This window comes from Battus philenor, unplaced genomic scaffold, assembly GCF_028537555.1.
Source record: "Battus philenor isolate CCGP_79_NKW_IND1 unplaced genomic scaffold, ilBatPhil1.0.hap1 SCAF_35, whole genome shotgun sequence".
Taxonomy (NCBI): domain Eukaryota; kingdom Metazoa; phylum Arthropoda; class Insecta; order Lepidoptera; family Papilionidae; genus Battus; species Battus philenor.
This window is the reverse complement of record NW_027181699.1, coordinates 440,191-464,533: the sequence shown is the minus strand read 5'-3', so window position 1 is coordinate 464,533 and position 24,343 is coordinate 440,191. Positions and strand designations below refer to the sequence as shown.

Sequence of the window (24,343 nt, the reverse complement as noted above, 5' to 3'; positions counted from 1 at the left end):
CCTCTAGACTCCCACTACAAGGCGAAGGTCTCCTCCAAAAATATCTATGAATAAAATATCTGTCTAATTGCCTCGCTTTGGTAGGAGGATTGATGGTCGCAGTGTGGTATTATAGTACACAGAGGACGCTGCTGTCCATATTGACACATTTAGTAAAGCTTAAATGTTTGAAGTAATTCGATCTTGAAATTTTATTAATACTATAAGTAATGTTACCTTTCGGCTGATAATTTAAAATTTAAATTAAGAATGAACGAATGTTTTTCGTATTAATTTTTGTTGTTTTTTCGATCGTACTAACATTTAAAAACTTCTCTTTTAGAGATAGAGATTGTAGAAGGAGTATTATAAAGACATCTCTCACGATGGACACTTTACGAAAGTAAAACCGCAAAAAACCATCTGGCTTAATTAAAGAAACGGTTTGGCTTCGGAATGAGTTTTCTTACGCTGTCTCGCTCAATAATTTCACCGAAAGGCTGTGATTCATAAACGACCTATGGAAATGTGAATTTTTAGAAGTATTCTCTCAAGTGCTATAGATTCAAGATAGAACTAGATAAAAAGTTCTTCGTTATTTTGTTAGAGTTGAATGATTTAAAACTTGAAATTATTAACCAATAAAGTAACACCTAAAACATATGTGAGGGAGAGGAAAGGCTACGTTTACACTCATCCGTAATGTAACACCATGAGTGAGTTGAGCGCAGCGTTATCTTACTAGACGGCCTCTCCACCCTAAGCGGGCAACGGATTAAGTGATTATTCTTAAGTACAGGCCCTTCTGTATTCCAAGCAGCAGATCTGGCGATTGACTTTGCTGCCATCCATAATTTGGTTGTTGAGGATTATTATAACCCAACGACCCACCAGAACCGCTTTTTGATTATGACTCCTTAGTCGTAGAGAGCTATGCTGTGAGCTGTGCACAGCCCAAACACTTGCATCATAAAGTGGGCATCTCCAATAAATTAAATTTTCGTTGACCTTGATAAGGTCATCTGATAACTTTGCAACTGGACGTCCTACGCTGCCACGGACAAGCAAGCTTATCCGTGGTCACCACTACAGAGCTTCAGGGCCTCAGCTGCCGTCAATTCTGCATGCTATGTGGCCTGCTAAAAGGCGATTATAAAAACTACCTTAGTTATTCGTTATTTGTTTCATCCGTAAATTCAATCTCGCTAATAAAATAAAGTGATATACGAAATATCTGTCAATAACTTTGTTTAGAGTGAAAGTACGATATAGTAAAGGCACCTTTACAATGGCGGGACTCCTAATTCAGGGGTGTAATAACACACCGAAAGTAAACACCGGCTCATCATCGACCCTTATCAAATCCCAACAATATTAAGAATTTTTATTCGACGTGTTTAGCGCGTAGATGTTTGGTTTTTTTTAAATGGAAATTAACTTCTGGATCGTAAAATTAGACTTATTGGCCGACTACAGAGTTTAAATTTATTGATTTACATAAAAGACAATAATAACATTACAAATATTGCGTAACGAATGGGCTATAGAAATGGAAGTAAGTAAATCACACAGTGCGATAAATAGATGGTAGCTGGGTAGTTAAGGTTCTAGAGTGGAGACCACGTATCATGTGAATATGACCTGTTAAAGCACCAATATTTAGCCACTTCCGCACATGCAGTGGTAGTCGTGCAACAAAGTGCACCGTCCGCCAGCCCGCTGATAAATGCGTATGCGGCAAACAATGCCAATTACACAACTACCGCCGTTAAATCACTTAACACGTGTTTCACCCCTCCACGGGGCATCTTCAGTAGTTATGTTACACCGATTAGTGCCAAACACAGAGTGAGCTCAGTCCTATTGTCTATTGTCTCATGTGAAGTTTTTGTTGTTAGCCTTGCGGCTTTTACAGCTTCATCGGAAACGAGTTCACGGAACGGAGGGGTCCGTGAACTATATAAATTACAGGATTCGAGTTTCCGAACCCGTATCAGTACTCGGCGGGAAGACGTGGAAGTCACATAGGTAGTGGCCGCGAGATAGTAGCAGCGGGTCTCACCCAGCCAGCCCTCGAGGACACAAACCGAACACGACCCAGTCGGCCGGCAGAACTCATGGTTGGCGCGCCTAAGCAAGTACGTTTCCACTCGGCAATCTAAGGAAGAATACTGATCCTTCTTCGGATCGCCCACGCTGTTCGCGGCGACGGCATCGGGAGGCCGACGCCGTTCACGTAACGGACGGTAGGAAGTGTGGTGAATGATTTTTGAGCATCGCACGTATTGTTTCGTGCGGTGAGCGGTCGCCAGTGGAGTGGTTGCTGTAGATGGTGAGTTATCGCTTGCAGTGTAGTGAGTGTCTGAACGTGCGGTGTGTGGTGAGTGGATTGTGGGAACCCTGCGATAGGATCAGTAAGGACGTCTTTAGGACGCCTTAAGAGGTTTCTGAAGGAAGTGCCGGGGTGTAGCGAGAGGAGTTCGCTATGAGGGCGTTGGGGTGGGAATGCCTGGAAGAACTCTTGGACGGTTTCTAGTTGGAGGTCACTGTGGAGATCAATGTTACGTGATTCCACCACCTGGCGCCGATTGAGAGCCGGGTGAAGCTGTTCTGTAACGTCTGTAAGGGTTATAGTATGTGCGCCGGGATGTGGGCGAAGACTACGCTTGCGTAAGCGAAAACGGGTCTTATACAGGTTTTATAGAGAAGTAGTTTATGTCTGAGGGACAACTTACTTGATGGGCTAAGGAGGGGGTAAAGCCTGAACAGTATGGCGCCAGCTTTGTTTGCGACTAGGCTAGTGTGCCTGTGAAATAGAAGCCTAGTGTCAAAGGTGACACCTAGGTATTTAACGGTTTTCGTCCAGGGGATAGGACGACCGTAAAGGGATATGACACGCCTGGGTTTTGACCGAACCTACATTTAAGTTAACGGGATAGTTTGAAGACGATCGCTTGACTTTTGTCAGGGTTCACGTCTATGCACCACTTGCGAAACCATTCGCCTAGTCGATTGGTTGCGCGTTGGAGGTGGCGTGTTAGAGTGGCTGCGTGTTTGCCCGTGGCGAAGGGCGCTGTGTCGTCCGCGAAGAGGGCTAGGTTGACCTTCGGGTCGATGGGTATATCGCTGGTGTATTGCGAGAAAAGCAGCGAGGATAGGCAGGAGCCCCGGGGGACGCCTGCCCCGAGAGGGCAGGGGGAGGATAGAGTACCGTCTAAACGATATCCAAAAGCACGATTCGATAAGAAAGCTCCTATGATCTTGACGAACCGTTAATAAGCCGTTGTGCCAGACCTTATCCTTGAATCCCTTGGCTATGTCAAATAGCACAGCGCTTGTGGACAAAGAACGGGGTTTTGCGAAACCAGCTAAAATGTGTTTTGTGAATCGGTGGGCTTGGTGGACACAAGAATGGTGAGCGCGGAATCCGAAATGTTCGTCGGGAATGAGACGAAGATCGCGGGAAACCTGCTGAAGGCGCTTGAGCAGTACGCGCTCGTATACTTTGCCCAAAATGCTGAGCAAACTAATAGGGCGGTACAAAGTTGGAAGGTTGGGTGGTTTATTCGGCTTTTTAATTCCTATCATTACTGCTTCCGTCCAGGTGTTATGGAAAGTGCAGCTTGTGATAAGAGAATTAAAAAGCGAGACAAAAAAATCATACTCCTCGTATGAGGTGGGGAGGGAGCATTTCGAGAACCCTGCTGGAGATGCCGTCAGGGCCGGGGGCTGATTTATTTTTCAGGCCCTTAATTAGGTCAGTGATCTGAAGGATGTACCGACCGGCTTCGGACCTCGTTTTCTACCGCGCGTCAATGTCGTGGGTTCACTGGAGTGGTTGAGGGAGTGCATTGTTTCTCCATGCTGTCAGCCAAACATTCAACCTTTTCGATGTCATCGAAAGCAAGGGAGTTGTAAGTGTCGCGTAAGAGAGGAGGGATGGGGAACCTTTGTCTGCTTTGATACATCGAGCCAGTTGCCAGAAGGCAACTTTGGAAGGCTTGAGGTCTCTAAGCAGCGTATCCCACTTATTGTTTTTATTTTCCGCCAGCTGTTCTTTGACCACGCTTTGTAAGTTGCAGAGATGGAGTTTGTTTTCGTCGGTCCCGTATCTATCATAAAGTCTCAGCGCCTTATCTTTGTTCTAATAAGCCGTCGGATATTCTCCGGAAGAGCGTTGACAAACTTACGTTTGACGATTATCCCCGGGTGGAATCTTCGGCGGCTGATTGAATGTGATTTCTGAGAAAGGAGATCACCAGGAGCGCTTCGTCCGGCGATTTGATTAAGTTAGGTATGCTAGAGAGGTGCTTGGAGTTCATATCCTTGAGTTTGACGTCAAGGTTATGCCAGTTGATGCAAGTTTTGGTAACAGGGACCTCGCTAGTGAACTGGCCCAGTTTTAGAAGGACAGACGTTTTTGAATAGGGCTAAGTCTTAAGTAGACGCCCTGTGAGTAAGTTGGTGTATGGGGAACCGGGTGGGAGCTGGCGGGGCCATTATGGCAAAATTAAGTTCCTCAGATAAACTAAGGAGGCTTGACCCGTTTGCATTGGTACATCCGGGGTTCCAGCTGACGTGTTTGCAGTTGAAGTCGCCTGCAATCAGGACAGATGGACCCAGAGATGTAAGTGTTATGAGGTCCGCGGGGAGGAGTGTTTTCTGGGAAGAGAGGTAGGCTGAGACCAGAATAAGCGGGGGTGGCCTGTGAGTGCTAATCTACACGCTGAGACTTCTAGGTTGGTAAGTGGTGGAGGATCAAGGGGTGTGAACTGGAGGAACCTTTTGAAATAGATTAAGGTTTCTCCGCCACTATTTGGAATTCTATCGTTTCTTATGAGTTGATAATTCGCGATTTTCGGGTCGCGTATGGACGTTTTGAGATGAGTCTTCTGCAATAGTAGAACGTCGATGTTATGTTTTACTAGGAAATGCGCGATCTAGTCTTTTTACGAGTCGATGCCAACTGTGTTGAAGTAGGCGACAGCGATGGAGGAGGGTTTGATACGACCTTTAAACTCAAGCTCGGCGACGACAAACAAGAGTCCAAAGAATACAGATCAGTGTCCGTGAATGCGTGGAAAAGGGCTTACAGAAAGTCTTCCTCTATGGCTCTAATAAGGTGCTTGTACTCGGCGAGCACGAGCAGCTTCGTTCCGCCTTTAGTGGCTTTAAATTTGGTCGCGAACTCGAGGATTTTACGAGTGTTTACCCGTGAAATGAAGGCCGAAAGGGACGAAAGACCGTTCGCATCGCTGGCCGGCTCCGCTTGGGGCGGGACAATGATCTTAGCAGGCGTAGAGGCTGGGGCTCTAGGTTGGGGCGTGGAGGGTGCGACTGCCGAGGCATGCGAGTCCCTGCGCGGGACGGGTATAATGGCTTCGCCCAGGCTGACACGGGCGGGCGTGGGGGTGGCGGAGAGAGTGGGCAGAGCGCAGGTCGTGGTCCGCGCGTGGGTGAGGCCGCAGGGCTCCGCACGAAACTGGGTCCCCGAGGTGGGCCCGCCGGCCGCCGTTTGGGCGCCCGTGCGCAGCCCCGGTAGTTAGCGGGGTGGCCGGCCATTTGGCGGTTCTTCTGCATCGGCCGTACGAGTGCAGTCCTGGGTGCCATGATCGCCCAGGCATTTAACGCACCTCGGACGTGCGTAGCAATTACGGGCCGAATGCCCGTATAACTAACAGCGATGACACTGTCCTACTAAGCCCCTCTTGTGAGGGACTTCGAACGTCAGGCCTGAGAGAGAGCAGATCATCCTTACACCGAAAATCTTTTCCCCTCCGTGGTGAGTTCGATGGTGAGCATCACCAGAGGAATTTGTTTCTTCGTGCGAGAGTTTGACATGCGCTTCGCACTGACTATTGGGATCTCTTGCTGCTTTAGATCCGCAAGTACATCATCGGTGGATATTTCCACCGGGAGGCCTCGAGCAACGACGCGGAGAAGACGTTCCTCTGGTAGGGCGTAGGTATGGAACGAGAGTCCCACTGCCCTGAGGTGTCTGGTCACTGTGCGGAAGTGATCCACAGTGGTGAGGTGGATCCGAATGCCCTGCGCGGTGTTTTGCGCTTGCGGGCAGGAAATATTCTGGCTGTCCAGCCAGGGCGATACAGGGTGGAGGCTTGGCAGATATCGGGGCAGATATCGTCAACTATCCATTCTCTCCTTTTTACTCTGCATCTGTAGGTTTTCCGACCTTTTTTGAAACAGATTAAACTTTTCATTTACAACCTATCAAAATTTTGATAGAAATTATATATAAAATGTTTGCATGATTTGAGCATTGTTTCACAATAACTGCATGTACCTCGCGCATAACCTGCAGACCTTCGGCGATAAGTGGCTTAACCTGATGGAGGGGAGACAGTTGAGCCTAACTGTCTGATCAATTTTGTGGACCTAACACCCAAGATGCGTGAGCTCGGTTACCGGCACCTCACCATGCACATGCAGCAATAGAGGAAGCAGATCCTGGATAACATTCGTTCATCAGGTATTCATTTTCTTACACACCAGAAAGTGATGGGATGAACTGGAATTACGTTGTTGTAAGTAATAAGGGTTATGTTTTGATAACTTATGTCTACATAATATGAATTATAAAATTGTACTAATACATCATTACTAAATACAATTTTACTAAGAAATATCCTCGTGTAGTTTATTTCCAACAAACATAACTGATATCATCTATATTATCATGATTTAGGAACAACACACAGTAATATCCATTTAAATATCGCGTAAAAATTTTTACCCCCTATAACGCGGAAATTCTTAAGTTATATTTGTGTTATGTATTTATAGTGATTTGTACAGTTCATAATCAATTTCTTAAGAACCATGGGGCTTATAGTTGAAATTTAGTAGGAATATTCCTTTGATACAGTAGTCTGCTAAGGATGACCATGACCATGACCAAAGAGAATTGTCGGGGTGTTCATTAACTGTTTATAATTTTGGTGTCTTTACAGATCTAAATTGCATTGTGGTGAAGGATGTCCTCGGTGATAATGCAGAAGCTGCTATAAGGCAATGCCTTCGCCAACTGCATCTCCTAAAAAATGTTTGGATTGGAGTGATCCCAAGCAGCGTTTTTATAAAGTATTTTTTTATGTCCTTTTAAATATTAATTTGAGAATATTTAATTAATAATTGTTTATACCAAATTCATTTAAAATTTAAATAATTTTAGGTTAATGGCAACATTGATTAATATGTTCATTGACGAACTAATACACCGTGTGTGCACCGTAGAAGATATATCGATGAAAATGGGAAAACAGCTAAATGAGATGTACAGCCTTGTTGTGCAAAAAGTACCAACACTGTTCCCGGTAATTATGATACTACAATATGCTATTTGTTCATCAAGAAGTTTTATTAGTTTTAGTAAGCAGTATCTTTCTATAAGAATATATTCTTTAGTACTATAAAACTAAAAGATTAAGTAAGAATAAGTATTAAAATCACTCATGCCTCTGTTACGCATGGGGATAAACCATATTACACATTAATAAATAAACTATTATAAATATAGGCTCATAACTAAAAACTAAAAGAAAAAATCATAGAGAAAAGCATAGTACATAAACCAATGTTATTTTTCTTGTTTTGACATTGACATATTATTGGATCAAAGAACGTCAAATTTTTGTTTAATAACCTAATAACAATTTACAATTAAACTAAATTCTCACAATAAAATGGTGATTATATATAATTAAGATGAAAAGTATTAAGTTAGTTAGTTAGTAAGTTATTCTGCTACGTAGCAAGCCTTCTTTTCCACTGTGCCGTACTATTACGACGAAAAAGAAAATACCAGATCCGGATGAAGAAGAACAATTACCAAGTAAATAGTTTAATCAGAATAAATTAATTAATAACTAATTATTGCGAAATTAATACTTATGAAATATTTCTTGAAGTGATTTTAAATAATAGCTATTATTTTTTAAATTTACTAACATAGCATCTTGTTTTTTAGTATTTCAGTTCCCGGTTAGTAAAAGCTCCCATCGTCGCGTTTACGTTTGGGGGTTGGCAGAAACTGGTGCTCTGGGTGTACATTTGCCCGGCAGAGGTAAAAGAGGCAAGAAGTCTTACAGGAATGATTTCTCCCTTGTGTGGTATCCAATGAGATCTAGCTTTTGTGAGAGATTTGAGTGTAAGTAAATTAGCTATTAAGTACAAAATAATTATTATCCATCAACTTTATGTATAATATTAATATAAACTAATAATGATACAAGAATGTAGCCCTTGTAAAAAAAAACAATCAAATTAATAATAAACAGACAAAATGTAGATGAAAGATGTGTTTTTAAGGAGTTTTTTTCTTGTTTATACTCTTCAACTATAATACTTTGCAAAGCATAGTCACAATTAAAATAGACTAAAAAATGTTGATGATCAACGTGAGCACTATTAAGGGTTTCAATGTAAAGTAAATTAATTTTATCTTTACCATTCACTGGATTGGGAGGCCACTGTGCTCAGATCGCTTCTGCGAACCCTCCATTCTCTTTGATAGTTATCTAAGTGCGAAAGAATACAATATGTGTAATATTGGTTTTCAGGTAACACAAATACCTTGTGGATATGGATTTACTGTTGCTGCTGTAAAAACTGATGAGCGGCATAAACTTTTTGGCACTGGCATCAATACGGACTCCCAGATTGGTTATCATGCACCAAGATTGGGTCATCCTTTGGAGCTACTAGTCAGTCCGGCACCTATATATATACCATACAAGTCATTGGAAACAAAGGTAAATTGGAACAATAGTATACTTAGGAATCCCTTTATGACATTGAATTAGGAATTGGTGAATATACAGACAAATGAAATTAACTGACAAAGCCCAGCGAATTAGCTAATTGAAGGGGTAATAGGCAGGCCAATTCACACATAGTATATATTACTGCTAGGCCTTAAGATTTAGCTAAGCCTAAAGATGCAGGCTGCTTTCTGTTGGTCTTATTGGAAATCTATGGCAGAGGACTACATTCAACACTAATAGACTGTCTATGACTGATAATGATTTTTGTAGATTATAAAGAACCTAAAAATTTTGCATCAGCCAGACACTAACAAGAAATTGCCTAGTAATTTGGAATATTACCGAATTTCCTACAATCATGAATTGTTTGTTTTGAGCCATTTTATTTTTTGTCTGGATATGTCTGAAACAATGCATGTTTACCTTTCCTTTTCAAAGTCTATAGTAAAAGGTAAAAATTTGGTATTTAGCTAGATCTGATAAAAAGCAGTCTCCTTTTTAAGTGGAAGGTATATTGACTAGGTATATGTAGAGGAATGAAGATAGCATATTTTTAAAAAAGCCTGATTAGTTTCTTCTTCTTTTTACTTCTCTCGACCTTTACTATGTCTTTGGTCCATCTAGTGGGGGGCTACCCATGCTTATCGGCCACATCGGCCATCAGTTTCATGAGCGCTGTGCCTCGCCAATTACCACTTCACTATCAATTCTTGGAGCTGCTGTGATCTTGGTTGTAAAACTCCAAGCATAGAACTCTTGAATACGCTCTGGGTGACCATGAGCAATCTTATGAGGCCTGTTTTAACTGAATCTCGAATGTTTACAATTAATTAATATTTTTTTATAATTGCACATTTTAGTCTTTTACTTCATTAACTGTTTTAAATTTATCTTCTTTTGGCGTCTTAGCTAACAGAAAATTACCATATCTTCTTTTAAATTGACTTGGAATAGATTTCCCTGCACTTTCTCAAAAATTCTTGCTGTACAATGGTTAGTTACATGTGTAAATGTAAAAGCTTTAAAGGGGCAAGTGCATGTACAGGTCTTTGACAAATGTGCCCACTTTCAATCATCCTGTATATAGTGTTCACTTTGAAATATGTTACATTAAATTTTATAACTTCTGGCAGTACAGTCTGTGGAGACAGATAATAATCCGAATTTTGATAACGCTTTTTCTTACTTTATTATCAATATTGTTATGTACTGTGGGTTCTGAATCGGAAGGAAACACCACTGGTTCACAAGGAGTCCTTTATTCACAAATCAGATGGTTACCCTACTTTAACGCAAGGTATACTTTCGCTTAGTCCAAACTTTGCTTCCAAATCACTCAAGAAATCACTGTCCTAATAACTTACCAAATAGTCACTTTGTATCACTGATCGTAGATCTTAATATCTCAAAAAACAACACTGAACTGTCGACATGGGGAGTACACCTATATTTATACTACGGATAAAGTTCTAGTAAGTAGGAGATAGTACTCGGTTAGAATTTCCGAGAGTCATACACAAAAATTTATAAATAACTTCAAGGTTGTGTGTGTATTGTTTAGAGAGTTCTGTAACTCGTGCTTTTTGACAATATTTTATTCCGGAAACCATTGATTTCTGGTAAGGGTGTACTATAGATTAAAGCTTTTAAAATTTTATTTATATTATTATTATAGATTATTAGGTGGGCAGCAGGGCGGGCACATACAGTTTTACTGGCGGACAATGAAGGCGTTTACACACTTGGTAACAACGCGTATGGCCAGTGCGGTAGAAAGATAAATCCAAAAGAAGAATACAGAGGCAGCATGGTATCTTACAACATTAAGAATTTAGGTCAGGAAAATATTGTGGATGTTTGCTGTGGCCAGGATCATACGTACGTAATATAACAAGGAATTCCTCAAATTTTCTTATCTATTTTTCAATCATGTCATTGTCGTAAATTATGATAAAAATTTGCTTTTGAGTCCAAACTAAAAAAATGCACTACTTACTCTCTTTTGTACAAAATGTCGAACTTTAATATATCACTCTTTTTTAGCTCACTGAACACTGCACAATAGCTCATTTGGTTTTAGTGTATCATACACCATTTTTAAAAATTAATAGTTTCACAAATAATAGATAATATAATTGTAAAATAGTAAAAAAAGTTTTTTTAAAACTCAAATAACTACCTGTTCCTGCATAACATATTTCAGATTGGTCACTTTAGACAAGGTGATTAGAAAAAGGTTTGGGAATAGCTTTTTCTCATATAATCACTCTGTGTAACATAGGGCGGTGTGTGTTGGTGGATTCAAAGATCAAAAATCAATGAGATTGATACAAATGTTAGGTGAGCCCTAGCTTGTTTCATTAAGGAATACAGTACAAGCCTATAATAATATAATAATCATAGTAATACATATATTATTAATAAAATATAAAAATTAAAGTATAATCATACTTTTAGGTTATTTTTAACTGAATCAGGCAAAGTGTATGCATGTGGATGGGGTGCTGATGGTCAAACAGGTTTAGGAAACTACAAGAACCAAGCCATTCCTGCTCCAGTTCAAGGTGATATTACCACTGAGAGAATTGTTAAAGTCGCTTCACCGGTGGACTGTGTGCTGGCATTAAATGGTTTGTTTTTACAATTTTTGTTATAGTTTATATATAATTATGTTATATGTGGTAGTCACAAAGGCCAGCTAGTACTGACCTGGTGGTCAGGGGTGTTATAAAATACCACTATTTTAATGTATATACATTCAACACTCTTCTAATATTTTTAAATAAGACTTATAGTGCCTAAATGGCATTTTCTGACTCCACAAGCTTAAGGCGACAAAGCGCAGATGGGTTTTAGTCTAAGAACCCTTTTTAGATGGTGAAGCCTGAGGAATCCCCAGGGAGCCTAGGCTCAGACCACTACATACTACTATTTCACTGAATTGGGATGCCACCAAGTGCTTAGATCTCTTCAGTGGACGCTCATTGAAGTCAAGGGTCAAGGCTCCCCACGAGAGTACCTATACCAGGGTTGTCACTAGTTGATAATAGTCCCCCAACTTGTTCGGTTCCTATTGCCTGACTAATAATAATACCATACCACTTTGGAAAATGTCGTCCTAGAATGTTCATGTTATATTATAGTTGGCATTGATAAAAACTTGATAATTTTTATTGTTACTAAATACATCAGATGTATGCTAATAAAATTATTATATTATAGATAAAACTGGTTGGGTTACAACATTGTTACTGATCATGAAATCAGAAAAGATTTTTGCTTCTTATGAACAATTACATCTTTGTTAGTTATGCTTATTTTAGATAGTATTACTGGTTCCTCATTCTATTATAAATATTACTCTATCTATAAGAAGATTCTATAGGCAAATGAAAGTAACTGATATAGATATTTTTAAAAATTATTAAACATGAAATATACATTTGCAGAGCGTGAACTGTCAAACGCGCGAAGTTCATTGTGAATTATCAAATTTGAATTGTATATTAGGTAAAAATTGCTGAAAATGTATTTAGTATGGAGGATTAAAATGAATGTTACTATTTATTGATGAATTAAAAACGTTTTACGACATATATATATGTTTTCTGTTTTTGCTTTCTTGTTATAGAAATGTTTATATATGGCAGAATTGGTTGACTACATAATATCGTATGAAGTAGATTTAAGTTTATCGTATGCTCCTTTTTATTTGAGGGCTCCCGTGGGAACCTCGACTTTTGCCGCCAAGCTCTTGGATCGCTTTGGTAAACGCTCCATGGAGTGAGGGCCCCACCAGGGGACCTCGGTTTGTTCAGTTAATCGTTAATAACATTTCGACACAGGGGCGTCTGACAGAGCCAAACCTTGGCTTGGCCGATTGCTATTGCATGGCTAAGAACTGCTGCCATTTTGTAATTCGCTGGCGCTGGGAGAAGTGGCGGTTTTTCTTATCTTTAAATTTGCATAAATTTGAAAATTTTACTAAGTAACTACACAGAAAAAAATAGTCATGTTATTTAGTTTCATTGAAAGTAGTAGTGTTACAATATTATGGAAATCTATATGGCCCAGCACTGGACGTTTTATGATTGAACTGATAATGATGAATCATTATGGACTAAATAACTATATAACTTTAATTACACTCAGGGACTTTCAAAGAACAATACGAGCGTTAATTGATATTTAAAAAAAATTATTTAAATGTAACTCATGTGTTTAATGTTGCAGAACAAGGTGATGTTTTCGTTTGGGGCTTTGGACTGCTAGGCCAAGGAAATGCGTGCAGCAGTCAGCGACTCCAAAGCAAATTCCTCCTGCACTATTTGGAAGAAATGAACTCAACCCTGAAATAGTTGTTGAGAAAGTTGCTTGTGGCATTGGACATTTAGCAGCCATCACCAACCAAGGCGATTTATATGTATGGGGCAGAAATAGACATGGATGTCTAGGATTAGGACACACGAAAGACCAGCATTTTCCTTTGAAAGTCTCTTTCGGTGCTCATATGATGCAAGTAAAATGTAGCGTAGACCATACAATAGCTATGTGCAAACCTTTCGTTTAATTAGTGAATGTTTAAAATTATAGTGTTATTTAATTGAAGTTATTGTTTTATTTAATTTTAGCTGCCACTTGAACCTTCATATTTTATTGTCCGCTTGCTTACCCGCCAATCCTGATTAATGCCAAAACAATCTTTTGGTTTTATTGAACTACAACTCATGCGCCGCAGGACGATGGCAGCTCTTCGTAATATTATTCTTATTTTGACAAATACAGCATTCTGTATGAAAAAGCCATGCGGTCTACTTAACAAAGCCTTATGATTAAAAAATAAAAGAGCCCTTTTTCCTACCTAAAGTTTCCTACTCCTATAAAACTAAACATTTGTCATCTTATAAACCAGTTAGCAATTTATATCCATGAAAATAACAGGTTGTCAAATATCTCCCTTCCGCTTTTTTGCTCTTTATTCAATGCTTTGTAAAAAGTGTTACAGTGATCGGATTTAGTTCAAATATGCGCCGTTTTGTTCGATAATCTGTTTCCATCTAGACGGCAACTTCATAATACCTCCCTCGTAGAAGCCCCCCTCCTTATTTGCGAAGAACTCGGACAGCCACTTTTCACAAACCTCTTTTGAGTTCAACTTTACACCACCAAGGGCGTTCGCCATGGACAGGAACAGATGGTAATCACTTGGCGCTATGTCCGGGCTATATGGTGGATGTGATAAAACCTCCCATCCGAGCTCCCGTAGCTTCTGACGAGTCATCAACGAAGTGTGTGGTCTGGCGTTGTCCTGGTGGAACACTACACCCATCCTGTTGGCCAATTCTGGACGCTTCTGGTGGATCGCCTGCTTCAAGCGGTCCAGTTGTTCGCAGTAGATGGTAGAATTAAGCGTCTGGCCATATGGGAGCAGCTCATAGTGGATTATTCCCTTCCAATCCCACCAAACACACAGCAAAACCTTCCTGGCCGTCAATCCCGGCTTGGCCACTGTTTGGGACGATTCACCGGCCTTCGACCACGACCGTTTTCGCTTGATATTGTCGTATGTGATCCATTTTTCGTCGCCAGTCACCATCCGCTTCAAGAATGGGTCGAGTTCGTTCCGTTTCAGCAACATATCGCAGGCGTTGATTCGGTCCAGGTTTTTTTGCGTCAAATCATGCGGCACCCAAACATCAAGCTTTTTTTTGTATCCAGCCTTCTGCAGATGGTTTAAAATGGTTTGATGACTAACTCCCATCTCCTGGGCGATGTCACGAGATGCCACATGCCGGTCTAACTCGATGTAGTCCATGATTTGATCGGTATTTGTTGTCACAGGTCTTCCGCCGGCTGGCTTATCCATGGTGTCGTTTTCGCCGATTCTGAATCGTCGAAACCATTCCTCCGCGGTTCGAAGTGATAGAGTACCATCCCCCAAAACACCATTAATCTCACGGAACGTTTCTCTAGCGGATTTGCCTTTAACGAAGGAAAACTTTAAAATAGCGCGAATTTCGGCGTTAGTGAACTCCATGTTTACACGTCTATAACTGTTGAACGCAATATCCAAACTAATCATGCATAGCGTCGTTTTGTAGGTTATGTCAAGACCTTTCAAATTATGTATAGTATTGCCAGATACGAGCTCTGTAGCGCTTTGTACATAGCCGCGAAATTCAAAAGACAAAAAGGCGGAAGGGAGATATTTGACAACCTGTTATATGTAATGCAAATAGTGAAACTCTGCATAATCTGCCTACAACATATCAAAGAAATGTATATTAAAAGTATGCAAAAGAGAAAGCTTGTATCTACATCTCTCTCTAGCACGGCCTGAGTATTTAATTCAGATTTATTTAATCTAGAATGTGTTTTTAAGAATTACAACACCTACAGATATGTCATCGATTTAAATGTATACAATCCAAAAAATATATAGTGTCGCATAAAAAATATTTTATTTCGTTTCTCTAATTTATTTACATAGATAAAATATGGACTATATACTGCAATAATATTTAAATGTAATAAATTACTTTAAAATAGTATAATTGAAATAATTTTACTCATGGTCTAACCTAATACCACAAACTGGTTTTTGTATTGGACTTCTAAAGCGTTGGTAGGATCATAATTTGGAATGGTATTGAGAGATATCAGGTATGTATGGAGTGGATTTCCTCATATAAAAAAAATGTGAATGGTCAAATAAATCAAATTGGAGGATCTAGATCAGTGTTTACCAATGTGAGGCCCACAATCAAATAGCCCCACATATAAGACATTGAAAAGGTAAATTTAAGACTAAGTATTAATAAAATAAGTTGCAAGCTAACTAAGGACTTGACCTAGCTTAAAACAGGTCCGGATTTTGTTATAGAAGTTGCAGAAGTAATTACTTAGTACTGACAAATGAATGCCACTGCAGCAGCAGTTTTAATACATAAACCTCAATTACTTCTAGACTACTTTGCAATAACACTACATAAATATCTTTTACAGTATAGGATTTATTTATTATACATTTACAATATAAGCTTTATTTATTATATACATTGATAAGGAATACACACATGGAGTTGTAAATAGTATGGTTAACTATAGTTGGCACTTCACAGCACAAGTCTTACATTTCCATTATTGAATGGGAAAGCAGGAACATATCTGTTTAAGATTTCCCATTCAATACCACATTAACTATTGCTTGCATTTGTCATGAAACGGTTCAAGGCTGCGGAAATCTCGCCATGCAGGTGGCAGCAGTGATGTATGGTGCAGATGACATCCACACCGTTTGCAGGGCTCAGTAAACAGGTTTACATAGCTATGTAACCATATCATGAATGACCGGACTGCCAGCTCTGGTAAAGTTGGAGAACAGAAATGCAGCATAGCAGCATGAGCACTCTCCGTTACTTTCCTGAAGATGTTGTGACGGGATTCCGTCCAAAGATCCAATGTCTCCCCATAACCTTTTACCATCACCCACTCCATCAATAATCCTTTAAATGGGACAACAGCTTTTAAAACATGACTCAAGTTGATAGATACAACAGCATTACTAGCAAAAGGTCTAGATATCGTTATCTGCATATCATTATAAGATCTATGTTGTTTATAAGGTTGTCAACTTGTAATGGTGCAACATTATGGTTGCTTTTGAATTTGCTTTTTCGTTTCGTGCCCCCAGAGTTTATATATGAACGTTTTAGAGAGTTCTTAATAAAGTGTGCGCAAACGAACTGTATTCGTGAATCTTGTCCGTCCATTTGTAGCTGTTGACCAGCTGAGTGTACAATGCTTGGCGGTCTTGTGTCGTTTCTTGACTTAAATACGTAGTATTACCTAGGTTAAAAGGATCCGGTATTGGCAAACCGTTAACTGTCTGATCCAAGTCTCTAAGGTTGATGTTGACACTATTAAGAAGTTCTTGCAACTCAACAAGAAACTTATCTTTGCCATCTTCTCCGTGATCAGCTCGCAATCCATTTGAAAGAGTTTCGAAAACATGGCTCACACTCGAGCGAAGTGTACGGAGAGATGATAGGGCAGAATTTAACTGTTCTACGTTTATCGCCTGATTCATTTTTGTTTTATCTTTATTTCATTTCACATATAAAACTACATATATAATTCGAAGAAAGCAAAAATAAATAATGCAATATTGACGGTAGTGATGTACCAGTACCAATATAATCGGAAATTATAATCAGAAATAGGTTAAATCTATTACCGGTATTTTATTAACCAAATTATTGTATTTTAAGACTCAGTATAAAAAACATTATTTCAAATGTAAACGATAAAATAATTGCTGTAGTTACAGTGTAGACAATGCTTCTAGGACTAAAACGTGTGACATGTCGGAACTAAATATCACTTGTTTTGCCCATTTTTAGCAAATGCCTCCTTGCAGCTATTTAAACATAGCAAAATGTAAATTGATAAAGAAATATTTCCAGTACTCTACAAAAGCTTAAAAATCAGATTGAATAGAGAGAAAACTTGTAAATTTTAAATAATAAACTTTTAATATTTAAAACTTACACAGAGTCCCAACACTTCGAAATATTACGTCAGAAAAACAAATTTAATTATTTTAATAGAAAATGTTAGTAAACGTTCGTGAAGTCTGAAGCACGAACTGTTAATAAAATTGTTATAAAATAACATTCAGAAATAGTTTTCATAAAAAAAATGTACCTATTGTAGAGTTGTTAAGAATTATTCTGCAATATAATTGAAAATAATAAGCTGATTGAACACTATCGAAAATAACATAAACCTTCCTGTATCTGAAACGTCTAAGGTGCTTTTTAACTAAAACAAGCAAAGGGACAATGTTATATGGACTCTACTGCTTCTGTTGCGCCCTTAGACTGTATGAAAAACGCAAAACACCTTCAATAAACATGAATGTAATGTTACAGAATATTTTGGGAAGTGTAAATCATTACCGGAAACCTTGAAGTAAAATAGATCAAAAGTATTTTTAAGTCACAACTTCTGTACTTCCATGAATATTTCTTTACGTGCGAGATATGTAATAAATTATTAACCCTTCTTTGCATGATGATGGAAATTTCAATCATAACATTTAATCAACAAAAAAAGATACTCAAAACCCTTGTAATGTAAATTTGTTGTTGCTCGCAACTTTTTAAGCGACTATTGCGTACAACAAAACGCGGTTGTCGAAAAATAGCAAAGGTTACTGTGAATTACCAGACCTAGAACTTGTCATTCTGCTTGCTGTTTGTTGTGACTGGAAGAAAGGAGCGAGATTTTAAATTGTTTTATGGAAATAAACGGAGTTATAAAATACAATAAAAAATGAAAATGAGTAGAAAAAACGTTTGTTTTCGTGTTTTTGTTACTTTATGTACAATTTATATCAAAACACTATAAATCAATTTCTCAAAACGTTGTGATAGAAATTTACATCACTATGCAGTAACTTCACTTGTAATGAATGGGAAATTTTTTTTGTAAATGTGTATTTTTTGTTGTTTTTTGGAGAAACTTGAATGAAAGAGATATTGAAGATTATCTTAGTAAGTTATAAGGCAGTTGGCTCTCAGAAGATGGCCTTAATGACCAAGATTTCGATGATGAAAATCACGATGCTGATGAAATTATAAGTGTTGCAGGAGGAGAATGATGATGATGATGTGAATTGTTATGCATGTCTTAAAGTTGGGTTGGCTTGGCAGGGTATTGGATAAATAATATTACAATTAGGCAGTGATTCACGTCTCTTGTATTGCTTATAGTCACGGATAATAATGATGTCCATAGACTACATAACATCTTCCCTTTTTTTTTGAAGGTTATTAACATTTGATAACAAAAGCAGCAAAACAATTATGGTATTAATTATTTGTGAGTTGGCAACATATGACAATTGACATTGGTGTTTGACTTAAGTAGGTGACATTTTGTTATCAATGTTTACAAAGAACAATTTTCTTGCTTTTAGCTAAGTTAGAAGAAATACAATAAAATGTAAATATATTATTCACTATATCTAAGAGGTTTCCTAATTGCACGGCCAAAAGATGAGTATTTGACATTTTCTTGTAAAGTGTTCTGACCGTTTTCTGTTTGCGTGATATCAGTATCATCAATGTTTATTTCATTTTCCAGGTGTCCTGGTATTGGAGTGTTGATTGTAGAAGGAACATTTCTCGATGGGTGTACAGGAGAACACGGCATTGTCTTCGGTTTCATGATGTGAATGCGATTACGACGAAATGTGCTACCAGCGTCATTGTCAATAGTGTATGATCTATTAGGACAAACATCTGAAATAATGCCTGGTGTCCAAGAACAATGTGGTTGTGTCTTAAAGTATACCTTGTCCCCCTTATTAAGAGATGGTAAGTCTCTGGAATGCGTATTGTAATAAAGTGATGGATATTGTCTTTGTTCTTTCATTTTTTTCTCAACTTCTTTATAACTGGGAACTTTAGGTACCAGAGACTCACTTAGTATAGGAAGTTTGGACCTCAGGGTACGAGACATGAGTAATTGGGCTGGAGAGCATAAACCATATTTAGGGGTATTTCTGTATTGCAAGATAGCAAGATATGGGTCGGTCTTATCCACAAGACATTTTTTAAATATATTTTTATAGTGCCTATTGCTTTTTCCACCATTCCATTGGAGCGACTATGATATGGGCTAGATGTAATATGCTCTATTTGCCATTGAGCAGTGAAAGTTGCAAACTCATTGGAACTAAATGGGAGACCATTGTCTGACTGCAAGCTGTATGGGATTCCATGAGGAGAGAAAATTGATTTTAAATGACAAATAACATTACTTGCTGTAGAATTGTTATTGAGATGTGCTATTTCCACAAACTTAGAGAAATAATCAAAGACTAACAGGTATTTAAGGGAGTCAAAGTCAAAAAGGTCAACACCCACTTTATGCCATGGAATAAGTTTAATATCATGGTGACAAATTGGCTCTTTAGTGTTATTACGCCTGTGAGTAAGACAAATATGACATGAACTGATGTATGTTTCAATATCTGTGTAAATGTTAGGCCAGTAGACAGAATTTTTGGCTAAATTCTGACAACTTTTAATGCCTTGGTGGCCTTCATGTAAAAGTTTCAAGATATCATTTCTAAGAGAGTTAGGGACGACAATGCGGTCATTTTTTAGGAGAAGATCATTTATGACTTGAAGTTCATTTTTTATTGAAAAATAAAATCTTATGTTGGCAGGGACTGATTTTTTATGTTCTGGCCATCCAGTTTTGCATAACTTCATGATTGCTACTAAGTCCTGATCTTTGGCGGTATGATCCTGAAATTCTTTCATTTTATGTGGGCTAATGGACAGTGAGTTAATAACTAAATTAACCTGAAGGTCTATGTCATCTTCAAGGTCGGTCAAGGCATTTTCAGCTGAGGCGCATCTTGAAAGAGTGTCGGCTACATAGAGTTATTTACCTGGTTTATATACAATATTTATGTCATAAGGTTGAAGTCTGAGTATTATTCTCTGAAAACGTGCTGGAATGCTAAAAATTGGTTTTTTAAACAGTGAAACAATTGGCTTCTGGTCTGTCTCCACTGTGACGTTTCGTCCGTAGATATATTGGTGGAATTTAGTGCATCCGAAGAGTATGGCTAGCAACTCTTTTTCTATTTGAGAGTAAGCTTGTTGAGCTTGACTGAGAGAAGCAGATGCGTAGGCTATTGGCTGTTTGTCATGGCAAATTACAGCACCCATAGCGTCCTTAGATGAGTTAACTGACAGAACTATGTCTCTATTTTGATTGTAGTAAGTCAAGACTGGGGCATTTGTAATAAGGTGTTTTAGCTCATTAAATTCGTTGTCATGTTTGTCAGACCAGTGCCATTCGGTATTTTTAGACAAAAGAGACCTAAGATTGACAGTTTTTTGTGACAGATTTTGAATATAAGAGCCTAAGTAGTTTACCATACCCATGAATCTTTGTAATTCAGTAAGGTTGGTGGGTGGCGGCATTTGGTTAATGGCTTGGACTTTGGTCGGATCTACTTTCACACCGTCCTTACTAAAGATGTGTCCTAAGTATTTGACTTCATGTTGACAAATGTTTGATTTTTCTTTATTAAATTTAATGCCAATTTCTAGTGCTCTCTGGAGGACTCTCTCAAGCCTATCATTGTGTTCTTGTTTAGTACTACCATAGATCAGGAGGTCGTCCATCATGACCTTGACCCCCTCAAGGTCACTGAACCTTTTAGTCATTTCAGCATGAAAAATTTCAGGTGCAGCATTGATGCCAAAGGGAAGTCTTAGAAATCTATAACGACCCAATGGTGTTATGAAAGTACAAAGCTTAGAGGAGGAATGATCTAATTTTAGCATGTAGAAGCCTTTATTTGCATCAAGTGTAGAGAAGTATTGAGCACCTGACAGACTAGTTTTTGTCTCGTCAATAGCAGGAAACTGATAATGAGCTCTCATGAGGCTTTCATTGAGCTTTCTTGGGTCTATACATAATCTAATTTTGCCATTTTTTTTAGTTAGTACTATGGAACTTACCCAGTCTGTAGGTTCTTCTACTTTTATTATAATATTATTTTCTTCCTTTTTTTTTTTTTTTTAGGTCGTCTAGTAGAGCAAAAGGAACTCTACGACAAGCATCTACTGATGGAGTGGCATCTGGTTTCAAGGTAAGGTGACAATTAAAATCTTTAAGACAACCTATTCCTGTGAACAAGTGTGAGTATTCTGCGAGTAAGTCCTTGTTGGAAGTGTCTTTGAATTGGACATTGTGAACTCTTTTAACCAATTTCAGGTCTTCGCAACTTTTGCGACCTATGATATTTTGGCAGTTACGATCTAGGATATGAAAATTTAACAAAAAGTTTTTGTCATTATGTAGAATGTTTACTTGACATTGACCTACAGTTGGTAGGATTTCGCCGCTGAAAGTTGATAATTTGTGTGAGCTTTTTATGATGTCTGACAAAGGTAATTGTAGTTTTTTGTATGTTTCAAGTGACAGTATGTTAGTGTCTGCTCCAGTATCTAATAGGAATCTTGTGTCTTGTTTGTTTATGCTTAGATGTGTCAAATAATCATTATCGTCCTTGTGTATGGCAGATAAAAATAATGAACTTAGATAATGTGAGTCACTATGTATTGGCGAGTTGTGATCTAGTTCAGAAGTCATATTAATTCTTTTTGGCTGGGCATAGCAAACGACAGCAAAATGGTTTTTTCTACCACACTTTTTACATGTGTCTCCAAAGGCTGGGCAACGAACCCTATGTACTTGGCCGCACTTGGGGCATACCTCGTTTAGATTCCGATTCTCCTGCAGCCTTGAATTTGACTTGCTGACTGGAGGGTGTATAGTTGGTCCTTGTTTGAATTGTCGTTTTTGCACTGCATTTACTTGCTCTTCTACTTGCTCATTTGAGATGCACTTCGCGTCAATTTTAGTGTTTCTAATCACCTTAGCAAGTGAAACCGTTTCTTCAAAAGTTTTCGGCCTCTCCAGTAGAATTTTCTCTTTTATGTACGCGCAACTGGAGTTTAGGTTCCATGAAAAAATATCTTTTAGAAGATCGTCACACATTGAACCGAGATTACATTGCAAACTAATGTTCTTTAAGTCAGTTGCGTATGATTCTATGTCTTCGTGGGGCCCTTGTTTTCAATTAAAAAGCTTGTGACGTTCCATAGAAATGTTCACTTTTGGTAGAAAATAAGTCTCAAATCGAAGAATTAAGTCTTCGCATGTGATATTAGCCATGTCGATATCGAAGGAGTAAAAAATTTGCAGGGCGTCTGTGCCTATTGTGTTCAACAAAATGGCGACTTTTCTTGTATCTGGCTCGTTGTCGAGGTTATTCGCAGTCATGTAAATTTTGGCAGAATAAGGCCATGGCGAAATTCTTCCAAGCCTGAGACATATTAGGAGAATTGACGTTTAGACTGAATGTTGCTGAAGGGGCGTTAGGAGCCCGTGTAGGCTGAAGTATAGGATCCGACATTTTGGATTACAACGTGCGACGACTGTTGATGACTTAATTCTTGAACTAAGTTGGCTGACTATGTTGTGGGACGTAGATAAACTTTTGACACCATGTTATGCATGTCTTAAAGTTGGGTTGGCTTGGCAGGGTATTGGATAAATAATATTACAATTAGGCAGTGATTCACATCTCTTGTATTGCTTATAGTCACGGATAATAATGATGTCCATAGACTACATAACATGGATGAAACTGCTGACATTGAACCTCCTCTTGTAGAACCCGACGATCAAGAACCCTCTCACACATCAACTTCGCCTAATTTGCAGTCTTCATCCAGTTTTCCATTTGACAAAAGAAGCTTGATTTGGAAAAAAAGGAATCTGGTGTATGACACAGATAAAATTACTTTCTTGGGGAGTTCTGCTGCTTCAGGTGGTCTATCACACCTAGAAACTCCATATATTGATATTTATTAAGTTTTAACCATTTTATGACTGAAGATTTTATCAAAACATTAGTAAAGAAGACAAATATATATAAAAAAGCAGAGTAATCCCAGTTCATCTATATCATTTACAGAATATGATTTGTATAAGTTCTTTGGTATATTATTATACATGCCAGTAATCAAATTTCCTAGCACAAGATCATACCAGTATGATCATATCACATACTAATATTACTTGTCCGTTTATTGTCCAAGAATACAATAAACATATGGGAGGAGTAGATCTCATGGATAGCTTTTTGGGGCAGAAATCATATAAAAATGGGGTCTAAAAAGTGGTATTTGCGTATTTTTTCATCTATTTGATCTTGCTATTATAAACTCTTGGATTGTTTAAAAAAAAATGCTCAAGAAAGTGGTGAACCTAAAAAGAGTCTGCTTAAAATGGGCCAATTCAGAAATGAATTGTCCTTTGTGCTATGCAACAAAGGAACCACCAAAATAGCTAAAAGAGGGCGTCCTAGTACCAGTGTACTAGAAGAAGAATTACAATCAAAAAAAGAAAAGGTTCTCCAGCTCCACCACCTCCAAAAGACATAAGAAAAGATGGTGCTGAACATTGACCAAAAGTAGGTGGGTCACCCTGGTGCAAATTTCCCAAATGTAAAGGCTATTCCACAATTTCGTGTAATAAATGTGGCGTCAAATGGTGCTTAAATAAAATAATTATTGTTTTTTGAATTATCATTAAGAATAAAGAAGGCTAAGTAAACAATATTTTTTTATTTATTTAGTACCGGGTTAAATATGTGAAAATGCATGATGATGTAAATTTCCATCATATTGTTTTTTACATAATACAAATTTTTATTAACACTAGGATTTTTTTTAATATTTTTCCTTTAATCTAGAGCATTAATTACATCACCCTGATTTATTTAAAAAAAATAGTAAAAATCATGCAGAGAAGGGTTAACAGTAAAACTTTCAATTAGAAGCTGACGAATTTTTTTCTACATGAAGGGTTGCATTTAGTCCAGCTATTTATTAATTATACCCGGAGGAAAATTGATTATTACAACAAATTTACCCATGAAAATCACCATTACTTTCTCAGAGCCTCTACCCTTGTACTAT

The 24,343-nt window shown here is 38.2% G+C and overlaps 2 protein-coding genes and 1 pseudogene across 2 annotated transcripts; 1 reads left to right on the top strand and 2 right to left on the bottom strand.

Annotated features, from left to right (window-relative positions):
- Window positions 1-5,946: 5,946 nt before the first annotated feature.
- Window positions 5,947-13,370, top strand: LOC137927615 (RCC1-like G exchanging factor-like protein). The gene is given in 10 exon segments (XM_068771369.1): window positions 5,947-6,007; window positions 6,951-7,008; window positions 7,752-7,831; window positions 7,967-8,146; window positions 8,412-8,425; window positions 8,559-8,750; window positions 10,438-10,640; window positions 11,220-11,392; window positions 12,996-13,088; window positions 13,091-13,370. Coding segments are annotated over 10 exon segments (1,296 nt in total). The 3' UTR covers window positions 13,333-13,370.
- A 2,340-nt stretch (window positions 13,371-15,710) lies between these two features.
- On the bottom strand, window positions 15,711-16,935 carry LOC137927638 (mediator of RNA polymerase II transcription subunit 27-like; annotated as a pseudogene).
- Window positions 16,936-21,337: 4,402 nt separating this feature from the next.
- LOC137927632 (uncharacterized) lies at window positions 21,338-22,802 on the bottom strand. Its single transcript, XM_068771386.1, is given in 1 exon segment — window positions 21,338-22,802. A coding segment is annotated over 1 exon segment (1,185 nt). The 5' UTR covers window positions 22,533-22,802; the 3' UTR covers window positions 21,338-21,347.
- Between the last annotated feature and the right edge of the window lie 1,541 nt (window positions 22,803-24,343).